The sequence below is a fragment of the Nicotiana tomentosiformis genome, chromosome 3 (genome assembly GCF_000390325.3).
Source record: "Nicotiana tomentosiformis chromosome 3, ASM39032v3, whole genome shotgun sequence".
NCBI lineage: Eukaryota > Viridiplantae > Streptophyta > Magnoliopsida > Solanales > Solanaceae > Nicotiana > Nicotiana tomentosiformis.
The window spans coordinates 61,176,186-61,188,765 of NC_090814.1; the positions used below are offsets into that span (position 1 = coordinate 61,176,186).

The 12,580-nt window shown below is 37.3% G+C and overlaps 1 protein-coding gene across 1 annotated transcript; it reads left to right on the forward strand.

The window, feature by feature from the left end:
- Window positions 1-535: 535 nt before the first annotated feature.
- Window positions 536-11,991, forward strand: LOC104115578 (PHD finger protein ALFIN-LIKE 2-like). Its single transcript, XM_009626246.4, has 4 exons — window positions 536-848; window positions 950-1,205; window positions 11,238-11,358; window positions 11,441-11,991. The coding sequence occupies exons 1-4, from the start codon at window positions 749-751 to the stop codon at window positions 11,699-11,701; spliced, it is 738 nt and encodes a 245-aa protein (XP_009624541.1). The 5' UTR covers window positions 536-748; the 3' UTR covers window positions 11,702-11,991.
- The last annotated feature ends 589 nt before the right edge of the window (window positions 11,992-12,580 follow it).

A 12,580-nucleotide genomic window follows, 5' to 3' on the forward strand; every position in this document is an offset into this window, starting at 1 on the left:
ACAAGGTCAAGTCATTTTTAAAAACAAATTGAAGAATAAAAAGGATACTTTCAAAAATTAATGTACAAAAGTTGAAAATTTCAAACTAAACATAAATAAATTATTGAGTTCACCATTATCCCGAAAAATAACTATGGAGCTATAAAATAATCTTTAAAAATTGCTTAGAGTTGTCTTCTCAACTTGTAAAGAAGACAAAAATTCAATCGATCAAATTAACGTACCAAAATAAACATCCAAATAAATAGTAAATCGACAGAATAGAGAGTGGGAAAATATCTTTTTCTTCCAATGAAATGTGTCTCTTTATTTTATTCGTTCTTTGACGCATTATCAACATGTAATTTTCTAGCACTTGATTTTGGTGATCCGTGCATTTAAGAGAGGCATTTCTATTGAGTTGAGGTGTCTATTTCATCATTATTAAGTTAAAGTGTCTAATTGACAAATACTTGTAAGTTTAAGGGGTTATCTAGTTATTTTGCCAAAGTCAAAACCTCAAAATGTAAAATATTCCTGAATTTTAACTTGATTCCAAAATCCAAGATTCGGATTATACAAAGCCCCGGGTGCATCCCAATTTCTCCACCGAGTCTGCAGATTTTCTATAGCCCTGAATCTCCGTTGGCCTATGTCAACTCCGTTCCTACGCATTTCTCGTCCTCTTTCTCCACATAATTACAACCATAACCATATAAATACTGAAATCTCAGAAATAGCTGCGACTTGTAATTGACTAAATAAGCCCATGGCTTCCAACTCTTCCTCCCATAGCCCTCGCACCGTCGAAGAGATCTTCAAAGACTTCTCCGCCCGTCACGCCGCCGTCCTCCGTGCCCTCACTGCCGGTACTTCAATTTGTCCCTTTTTCTTATGCTTTGTTAAATTGATTCTCTCTTTTTTTACTTATCAAAAACACTGATTCTCTTGTTTTGCATGCAATTCTCAGATGTGGAGGAATTTTTCTCACAGTGCGATCCAGAGAGAGACAATTTGTGTTTGTATGGACATTCAAATGAGACTTGGGAAGTTGCAGTGCCAGCGGAGGAAGTTCCGCCAGAGTTACCGGAGCCGGTGTTAGGTATCAATTTTGCAAGGGATGGAATGGAGCGGAGAGACTGGTTGTCATTGGTTGCTATGCACACCGATTCGTGGCTGCTCTCTGTCGCTTTCTATTTCGGTGCTCGCCTTAATCGCAACGAAAGGTACCCTCTTTGTATTCTGTTAGTACATTGAAACTTTTAACAAATCACTTCATTTTCCCCAATTCAGTTATTTTCTGTTCAATGTAGAAGCAGAAAATTTGACTTGGATTTTATTGAAAGGCGGATGTTATTATCAAGTTGTCACAAATTAGGTGCTTTTGTATTGTCGGACGTGCACATCATATAAGATGTTTTTTGGGAGAAACTTTTATCGTTCCCCCTCTGTGAAAATTAACTCTACTGTCTGATTGTTAACATTTCTGTCTTGTGTTTGGGCAAGGTTAGCGATTTTACAGAGTAACTTTAGCCTAGTCTAGGAAAATGAGAATGCAGATCAAATTTACGGACTTTTGCAATTCAAGACGGAAAGGAAACATTCGCAGAGAAGAATTATTTGAATTAAAGGAAAATTTCTTGAGTACTTCTCATTGGGTTGAACACATTGAGAGAAGGAAGAGTTTCATCGACAAAGCTCAAGAGATGGACTTTTCTATTTGTTGGAAAACGAGCCGGAAGACCATGGCTCACCCCAAAACTGTTCTCCAATCAACTTTTCCAGCAATAACAAACCTTTTATCTCTAATCACATCTTTGCTTTTGTACTCTGGGCAAGGTAGCAACATCAACTGGTGGGTGTTAGGCTTTTGATTTGCGGAGTAACTTAACCGTAGCTTATGATGACGAGAAACATAAATTGAAGGCTTCAACTCTTTCCAATGGGCAGAAGCTACTTGTTCATTGTCGGAAGGAAATCCTTCGACTTGGAGGAGACGGATTGGATCCAGTGTTGGTACATACAAATGGGTCGAGAGGAAGAGAAACTTCATGTTCCGTATATACGTCAGCCAGAGCCTACTTCTGTGGCTATGTTATAGGTGATGAGACCAGCCTCAGAAAGAGCTGGAGATATTTGTAGGAAGTGGCGGAAGAAGGAGCAACCGCACGAGTATCATGCATAGCAAAATTTTATTATGTAAGGTTGATATATACGGATTATTTCGATGCATGGGAAGAGGAAAAATCATATCATTGTTCCAGAATTTATGCAGGACTCAGTTGGATAGGTCTTGCAGTGAACATCTAGAGTTTTGTGGAAAAAGGTGAGAACCTCGTTAAAAGGCCAAATGAGGTAATCAAGAACACCTACTTAGAAGTGGCAAAAATCTACCACTGGCCAGCGACTGATATCCCTGTCAACTCACAAATTGAAGATGACCATATTAGGTTAGGTGGGTGGCAGTAAAAGCATGCAAAGAATTTATGATGAGATGCCTAGTGGCTGGGGTTGTAGAGTCAAAGTGTCACAAACTGAATAGCAATGAATTCAAACTATCACTAAGAGAACAGTAAGTTATCAATGGACTATAATGTATCTGAATTTGTTGGAGATAAACCCCTAACTGGATTTCCCGCGACAACAGAAGCTGATAGAGCGAAGGTGGGAGCTTGGTTCTATGAAGGACAAGAAGTGCTACTACAAAGCTTATTACCTTCTTTCAATGCACAAGGATAATATTGTGGTGAAGTAAGGCTACTGGATTCGACTAAATAACTTTTTTGTTCAGCAGATAATATCTTCGAAGCAATAGGGGAACAATGTGGAGAATTTATGGAGCTTGATCTTGGAGAAAGGTTAAGGAATTACATGAAATAGGTTTTTATCAAGGTTCGTAATTCCCAAGGTCAGACCCCAAAATGCATTTTTATTAGTGACATGGCTTCGGAAGTAGGAGCGGAGAAAGGGTGTGCAATTGCGATGCAAAATCAAGGGGATAACGCTAAGTCAGGTCAGGTTGTTTGTAATGGTGTTATCCGGTAAAACAAACTTTTCACGTGAGAGCTGTAACGGGTCCTTTGAGACATGTTGCAACATGTCAAATTCAAACTTTGTAAGGGACGCATTGGAAGGGAACTTTTGTGATTTGGTCTTTGAAGAGGTCCCTGTAAATGGCAAGCTTGGAAAATATGTTAAAGGTATGGGCAGGCTATAAAGCCCAAATAGGAGCTAGCCAAGGTGTGGAGATAATTCTTTGAAGGCCAAGTACATTTTGACACCAACTGCTAAATACACACTTTAACTTTGCCAATGACACAATAGACATCTCTTCTCAGCAGAAGTGTGTCTCGTAGACATAGGAGTCCTAAATATAATTGTCATTGACTAGTCAAACACACGTATTGTCGAATAACACATGTAATTTGAAGAAAAGGAAAAGTAAAACATGCTTAATTTTTCTTTAAAAAAGAAAAAGTAGAAAACCCTCGACTCCCTCCTTTTTTTCTTCTTCCAAGCTTCCCAAAATCTGACAATTCTTCCCCCTCCTTTTCTTCTCATTCTCCCCTTCTTCCTCCTCCTCTTCCCTGTCTTTTTCATCTTTTTTTCCCCTTAAGGCCTTAACCACATCAAAATCTTTCTTTTCCTAAAATTCTTCTATAAAAAACCCCAAACCAATAATGGAGGTATTAAACTTGACGACTGATTCCGGTGAGTCAGTCCAAGTTAGGCTATCTTTTGGAGCCTGGAGGTTTCTTACGATGAGTCTGGGCGTCCTTCTCTGATGGAAAATTCCCCTATCAATTTGACAACAAAATTTCAACGATGAGCTTGGCTTTCCTCCGCCTATGGCAGTGAAGAGCTGAGTTTTTTTCCAGAGCGTGTGGTGAGTTTCTTATGAAGAAGATGGTAGTAACGAACATACTGGTCCTGAAGTAGATGAACATAGTAGTCCTGAAGCATATGCTTTTTCTTCTCTTATATCAATTTTGATTAGAAGATAAAACTACCAGAACTAATCATATTGAAGATGGTAAGACTTTACTATAAAGGATCCACAAAATCTAGAAAAAAGTGAAACTAAACTGTCAAATCAGATAGAAAATGGCCTTGGGTAATAGGAGGTGACTTTAATGTCACCAGATCCACTGACGGTAGAAAGGGACGATGGAGATTGTCCGGCTTAATGCTCTATTTTACAGCTTCATACAAGACCTGAAGCTGATAAATTTACCTATGCAAAATGAAAGATACACTTGGTTCAAGGGATAGAATGGAGGTGCTGTCTCGAGGATAGACTAGCTTTTTTTTGATGGACAAGATGGAGCTTTCAGAAATATAAATTGAGGTCCCTAATTTATTCTCAAACCGTGCTCCAATAATGCTAGAGTATGGTGAATAGAATAATAAATCTAATTTCACATTTGAGAATCAGTGGCTCAAAGGGAATGATAAAAAACTTACAAGACCAGTCGCAAATAGGTAATTGTGTGAAGGGCACACTAGATGTTTTAGCAAAGGAAATTGAAACTATTGAAAAGGTACTTAAAAGAGTGGAATGCTAATGTTTTCGGCTTTATTCACAAGGAAAAAAAATACTTTTCAGAGTAATATTGACAGTCTTGACGAAAGTGGAAGGACATAGGAAATTAACAGAAAACGATAGCACAGAAGGATGCAATGTTGGCAGAAGAAAATGAGATTATTAAGACGGACTAAATCTCATGGAGGCAAAAGGCAAACTGCTTATAGTTTATAGTGGGTGATACTAACACAATAATTATTTTTAAAAAAATGACAAACACAAACGTAAGAGACAATTAACATAGACATGCTAAAGGAAGATGTCGCTGTTGATTGAGGATGAGGCACATTTGGATAGTTCAACACGAAGAGCTATTTACTGAATCTTAAAGCTAAAGGCCTAATTGGAAATGTGCTGACTTATGATCATGAGTAGAAATATAGAAGGTTGCAAGGTCAATTAACTAAAGAAGGGGTGAGATGGTTACTAAGGGTAGTTTAGGTAATAAAGTCAGATGGATTATGAATAGCTCTTTTTAAAAATGTTGGCCAATTGTAAAGGCAGATACGATGAAAACCTTCTTATACTTTTACCAAGAATGTTTGTTTGAGTAATCTTTAATGCTATTTTTATAGCGTCGATATCAAAGAAAAGAGAGGCAGATGAATTAAACAATTGTAGACCCATTAATAGTTTTGGCAATATATACAAATTAAATGCGAAGATATTGAATAAGAAGTTGAAAGATGTTACTGCATGGCTAATCTCGGGCTCACAAAATGCATTCATCTTCATTTTTTTCTTGGTAGGTACAAAATGCATTCATCTTTGGCAGACATATTATGTTGTATCCTTAATTTTCAACGAGTGGTTAGATATAAGATTGACGCAGAAGAAGCTGGTGTCTTATGGAAATTGGATCTCGAGAAAGGGTATGATCATATTAATTAGGCATTTTTGTTAAAATTAATGGTAAATATGGGGTTAGGGAGAGATGGCTAAAATGGATCATATTCTATGTCTATCGTGAGGTTTTCCATGATTATAAGTTGGGAAGGTTTTTCCATTCTACGAGGGGGCTGAGACAGGATGACCCCATATCTCCATTCTTCATTCATTATACTAACAGATTGATTTAGCAGGATGTTAATAATAGGAGAAAGAATAGGGTTGATTGTTATCGTCTCACATGATACCGTATCGTTATATGGGGCAGGAAATACATAAAAAATATCTCAAAGTAGTACTCTTGAATTTTAAGGCTGTTTTAGGTTTTTACATAACTTGAAGAAAAGTCGCATGTTCCCTGTGAATGACGTTGGAATGTTGAAATATGGCAGAGGTACTTAGACTAGGATGCGAAGTTGAACACCTTACTGCAATGTATCTCGGGCTTCCTCTAGTTGGAAAATATATGAAGAAATTGATATTGCAAGGAGAAGTTTGACAGGAGGTTGAAAAAACCAAAAACATAAAGGGCAGCCCGGTGCACTAAGTTACCGCTATGCGCGGGGTCCGGAGAAGAGGCGGACCACAGGGGTGTATTGTACGCAGCATTACCCTGCATTTCTGCAAGAGGCTGTTTCCACTCCTCGAACCCGAGACCTCCTGGTCATGTGCTAGCAACTTTACCGGTTACGCTAAGGCTCCCCTTCTCAAAAACCGAAAACATGAAAAACCAAAAAAAAAAAGTTTTGGCTGGAGGTTGACCACCCTGTCGAAAAAGGTTTTGACGGGAGGTTGACCACATGGAAGGAATAGTATTTATCATTGGATGGAAGAGTGTTTGGGTGGAATTGGAGAAGTGTTTAGGTGGAAGAGTAACACTGATAAATAGTGTTGTTGACAGCATCCCTACATATTGAATATCCGTGTTTACTCTGCCAGTAAGTGTTGAAAAACAATTGAACAGAATAAGTAGCAATTTCCTATGGGAAAGGAACTCCGAATGCAGAAAGTTTAATTTAGTTTAATGGCCCGGCCTTTGGTGACTGCCTCAAAATGAGATGGTGAACCGGGAAAAATCTCAAGACTGCAGAATAGGTATATTGCTAATGAAATGGCTTTGGAGATTTACTGGTGAACATGTATAACTAAATAAGGGATGTCAAGTCCTTTGGCACACTAATCCAATCAAATTACCAAATGGTGTATCTGTATGAAACATATAAGCATATGTGTAACTTTGACGAAAGCTGATATTAGGCGATGGAGAAAAGTCAGACTATGGAAGGATACATGGGTCGATGAAACCCCATTAGAATACTCTTTGCCTGATTTATACAGTATGGATTTACCAAAAAGCTATTGTTTATGAATTCAGAAGACTAGTAGGTGGAATTGAATTTTGCATGGGATTTGCAGGACCAAGTAATTGATAGAATAGCTCAACTGATTGGTTAGTTGGAAGGGATGATTGCACCTTCATCACGGTGTGGCAGATTGTGCTATAAGGCAAGTAAAGACAGAACCTTTACGGTTAAATCCTGCTACCGAGCACCGAACAGAGCTGATATGGAAGATCATTGGCCATCGACCGTGGAAGAGTAAAACACCTGCAGAAGTTGTATGCTTCACCTGGACAGCATTGCATACAGCTTGTTTAACACATGTCAATCTTCAGAAAAGGGGAATCAATCTTAGCAGCTGAGCTACCTGTGTGAAAGAGCTGTAGAAGACATGTAACATTTGTTTCTACATTGTCAAATATCATTGTAGTTATGGAGGAGTTTATTCGCTAATCTTTTTAGTAATAAACTGGGTAATATCTGGCAATATGAACTAGGCATAAGCAGCTAGAGAAGTCAAAGGATAAAGAAACAACTGCTAAAAAGAAGTCAAAGTATAAGGAAACAACTCAATCATTATGGGACACCATTAGTTTATGCATAATGTGGATAATTTGGAAGGAAAGGAAGTCAAGATGTTTTGAAGGAAAAGCAATTGCAACTCTTTGTTTAAGATATTGATGCTTACAAATTTTGGCTTTCTGGTGTAACTTGAAAAATCAAATCATTTTGATACTTCTTTTGGATATTATAGACTCCTTACAGTAGGAAGGAGACAAAGTCAATCACAATATAATTTTACAACTGCTGCTGTTGTTGTGAATAAAGTATTTTTTATGAAAAAGAAATCAGATGGAAATGTTATTAGATAGCTTTTGATGCATGATTATTTTCTTTCATTCTTGTTAAAAGAAGAAGAAGTTGCTTTCTTTCATCTTCTCTGTGAGTTAGAAGGCATACTGACTAATAGATTATGATTCAACATCAAATCAAGCAGAAAAAGAAGCAACCAACGAGTTTTAGGGGAATATGATGCACCAGTAAGTGCAACTAGTAATGGTAAGAAAGCGGATAGCATAGTGGTTAAGTGCGTGAGTAACAACTTGGTGATCCCATGTTTGACTCGCAGCAACAAATCTTGGTGGACAAAATTACCTTGAAACCTGTGCTTGTTGTTGAATAGCCTATCCAGTGGATCGCTTGATGCACACACATTGGTTCAGACACAACCAGGGAAAAAGAACTGAAAAATCTGCAGAAGCTGCTTTTCTCTCTATTAAATGTAAATGATTTTGAAAACCTTTAATGAACCTTCTAATCTGGTCTTTCTTTTCTTCTTTTTTTAATTTTTATTTTATTTTATTTGGATCTTATGGAGCTCTATTCCAGTATTTCATTAATGATGATAAAGAATTTTAGAAACCCTTAACCTTAGTAAAAAGCGTACTCTCTTGATTAAGGAAAAACCTAAGCAATAATAACCATGTTGATGGTTGTACTAGATCAAAACAATATGATATTTCATTTTTCTTGAAATTTACAGGCTTTAAGATTGGTAAACTTATTTGAAATTCTCATTAATAGTGTAGAAATATAATTGTGTAGTCAAAGAAAGCACGCTCCCCCCCCCCCCCCCCCAACCCCAACACACACACACGCGCGCGCGAGCACATCCACACCTCTTGCATTGTCAGTTTTTAAATTTGAAGTCTTTGATAAAGAGGAGAGAAGGTATTTATTATCTACAACTTTTGTTTAGTGCAGAACAGTATTAGGAGAGCTGTGCATGATATATGGAAATTAAAAGGGTGTCCTGAGATTGTGAAGTGTGTTATTACCTTTTCACGAAAAGTTACTTCGACGGGCAATGTTATTAAAAGTCATCGGTCTATCGCTTAAAGCGATGAAGTCTGACTTCAACCAATAACTCACAAAGTAATCCAAACACAAAGTAGCCAGACGCAGTGTTATCAAAGGAAGCGCAGAAAAGCTCTAAGGCCGGTTGGGGCTTTAAGCGCAAAGCGCAAATAAAGCGTGGCTTTAATGAAAAAATGCGCAATTGGAGAAAAAGTAAAAATATGTATATGTAGTCCAAAACCAATAATTATAAGCATGAATAACAAATATATGGACAAAAAATTGAAAAATATTACGATAAAGTGAAATATCAATCGTTCAGTGTCCCCTTTTCAGGATTACTCATTGGCAAGGAAAAGTATGCCTTAGAGCCTTGATGGGACGCTGAAGCTTCCGCAAAGCGAGGCGAAGCGCTCAATGTGTTTTGACTTTCGCTTTAAGGCTAAAGCGCGCTGTAAGCGCTCCTTTGACAACACTGGCTAGACGAAAAGTTACTTTGACGGGCAGTGTTATTAAAAGTCATCAGTCTGTCGCTTAAAGCGATGAAGTGTGACTTCAACCAATAACTCACAAAGTAATTCAAACACAAAGTAGCCAGTTCTTTGATTCTCAACTTTCAGTTGGATTAATATTGGCACTATTGTATATAGCATGTTGAAATTAGTTATTTTAATTATAAGTCGATTATTATAGTATTATGTTTATATTTTTTTCAATAAGGATATGTAGTATTAAATTCATATATGTTTGGTATATTTTAATTTCTGTAAATTGTGCGCTTTACTTCTCGTTTTGCGCTTTACTTCTTATTTTTCGCATCAAGGCCCCAAGGAACTTGTCGTTTTGTTTTGTGCTTTTCACTTTTAATAACATTGTTCGGTTATAAGGAAAAGAAAAATAAGGCCTCACATGCATAAATGTATTGTTTTGTAGCACACTAGCACTGGGAAGAAATGTCTGGCAGTATTTTGGTGTTATGTGCAGAGCAGACATGTACCCCTAGTGTTTTCCTTTTTCCCGTAACTAAGCAAAACTTTGACATTTTGCCTTTATATTTGAAAACTGTTTCTCTGATCGGGCCTTCATAATTCCAAGTCCACTTGAATTTCAATGTTTCCTTCTATTGGTGTTTCCAATATCAGGTGTTACTTACATTATGATAGCCGGAACTTTTATTTTATTGCACTAGGTTTCCTTATGTCTGTTTCATTTTTGTTTATCTTCTCACTTTTATGTGGTTAATTTTATAGTAACCCACTGGAGATAGTTTCATTATTTAGGGTGTAAACTCTTTTAATGAACAAACATGCCAACGGCTTTGTGATATAATCTTTCACTATAAATATATTTACTAATAACTTTATCTTGTTTAGTTTTTATTTTTATTTTTATTTTTTATTTATTTTCTTAAATTGGCACAAACTAGATTCTTTATCTTAGGTTATCCTCGGTTCCCTCTAGTTACAGGGTTTGTGATCCGACAGAGTAAATTCCTCTTCCTGCCTCCAGTACATTTGTATTGTAATCCTCCTCCTACTGTTCAACCTTTCTTTTGATGATATGAAATGAACGCATTTTTGAATTTGATCCTTGTAAGGGCTTCTGGACTGTGTCATATGATTCTTGCTCTCCTTAAATTTCACGGACCATCTTAATCCACCTTTGTAATTCTAAGAAAGAGTGATATCTACCTCGATCAGCTGCAGTAATGGCCACTCATATCAACTCTGAAATAGTAATTTTGTCATCTCGTTAGCTATGAAATATTCAAATGCTTTTTGAATGAGTACTTTGGCTGATCTTGTAATACTATATGGTCTACTGCAGTGTGGTATGATGCTAAGCATAGGTCCCATTAACTATTTCTTTTTGCTTTTGGGTCTGGTATACTTATTTTATATGAGCTACACCTCTCTTGGATGTGCCCCACAATAAGCATCTTTTACCTTTCAAAAGGTTACGCACTCAAATGGGCCACCAGTATGTTCTATAGTCAATCAGCTTTTCCTCGCAGTCCAAAATAGTGTAGTGATGTATGTCCAGTTCTTTGTTCAGTTCTTTAAATGGGTCACACAATGGTCCAGCTACATGTATCTGGTTGAACTTCAGGTCTCAGAATTGTTCTATTTGGTTTATTTCCTTTTCATTTCCTTTTTTACTTTCAATGTTTTACTATTTGCATGCTTGGATCTCTTTTACTGTCCACCTTGTGGCAAGATATAATAAACCAAATTACACATTCGCGTATCATCTTAAGTAGTTTTCCTTTTACGGCCTAATTTACAAAAATATCACTTGGATCGTCCTGTACTTCAGTTCACATTGATACCAAAATGTGGCTGGTACACAAGTAATCGCCTTGCAGCCAGTTCTTTTGTATATTCTGATAAAACTTTTCCTTCATGATGGTAAAGCTATCTTGGTTACGGTTTATCTCACCGAGCCTCCCTGGACCGAGAGTAGTTTTCATTCTCAGCAGGCTTGACGATTTACACTGCGAACTATCTACTTTTGTTTTCATGAACTAAACTTCTAGTCCCTAATCTATCTTCTGTCATTTCTTTTGGTGGTGTTTTTTTGCTAAACAGGAGTCGTCTGTTTACCCTGATAAATGATCTGCCAACTGTCTTTGAAGTCGTGACAGGGAGGAAGCCTTTGAAGGACAAACCTAGTGTTGATAGTGGAAAGAAATCAAAGAATAACACAAAGGTACTCTATTCAATCATTTATATTTGTGGATCACCCTTTTCCATGTATAACTTAGATTACGTTCTTACTTGCTTACTTGCAGAGAGAAAAACAAGTTAAAGCAAATCAAAGGCTACATGAGGAGAGTGATGATGAGGATGAAGGGAATGAAGACGAGCATGAAGAAACTCTATGTGGAAGTTGTGGAACAAATGGCAACGCAGATGAGTTCTGGATTGGCTGTGATATTTGTGAAAGGTGGTATCATGGCAAGTGCGTGAAAATAACGCCTGCAAAGGCTCAAAGTATCAAGGAATACAGATGTCCCTCTTGCAGCAATAAAAAGGCAAGACCTATGGGTTGAGTTAAAACTTTAGGAAGACTTGAGAGTTCGTGTTGACAAAAATTGAAGATACTTAAATCTGCAGATGATCCCCCTGACCTGCACAACCCCAATTCTGCAGCCTCTTACTCTGTCTTACATATATACTTTTCTCGTTCTTTTTTCCTTTTTCAAAGTGTTTTCTGTTTCTTGTAAGTTTATAGGTGTAGCACTTTCTCGGAAGGGATGAAATCAAGTTCCTTGTATCGGTTGGCATCTTTAGTTCCTTTTCTTACAGACTGTTCAATTGAAAAATTCTGCATTCTTCCTTCTTTTCATCTTCTCTTTATTCGTTTGGGTTATATCCTGTAGGTCACTAGTATGCTCATATTAACATAGCATATTATTTTCTCTGATGAGCAATGTGTGCAGGTTAACGCTATGGAATTATAGAACTGTTTCCCTAATATGGCGCTCTGGATTAATGTTGCTTGTTGAGAGCTTGCCATGCCAACCTCCCAAAAAGGGGAAGATATGGATTTTATAGCAGTCTTTTGAACTCATCCTCGGATCTGGAAAATTGAAGCCAGATGAAAGTTTTTGAGGGAACGGTATTGCTTATTTGCTCGACAGACAGTTGTACGTACATGGTGCATCTAATTTTGACCATAATTCACTGATTGTTGCTATGAGGGAGCATCAAACAGTTTGTAATCGCTTGCCTTTAGCACTTCTGATCCTTTGAACTGCCTTTAACCTGCTGACAGATTCTTTTCACTGCGATATAATACTTTTGAAACTGTACTATACGTAGTGGAATAAATTTGGAAGTTAAACGACCAGAGAAGTAGGGTAAATCAATGTGATCATGACATTTGTGGGGCTAATTAGTGGTCCGCCGAGCTGCATCCTTTCTTGGTT

What these genes read in the sequence shown, in the direction of transcription:
- LOC104115578 (XM_009626246.4), top strand. Translation starts at nt 749, where the DNA reads ATGGCTTCCAACTCTTCCTCCCATAGCCCTCGCACCGTCGAAGAGATC. An exon ending in CGCCTTAATCGCAACGAAAG is followed by an intron (nt 1,206 to 11,237) that starts GTACCCTCTTTG and finishes TTTGCTAAACAG; the next exon opens with GAGTCGTCTGTTTACCCTGA. An exon ending in AATCAAAGAATAACACAAAG is followed by an intron (nt 11,359 to 11,440) that starts GTACTCTATTCA and finishes GCTTACTTGCAG; the next exon opens with AGAGAAAAACAAGTTAAAGC.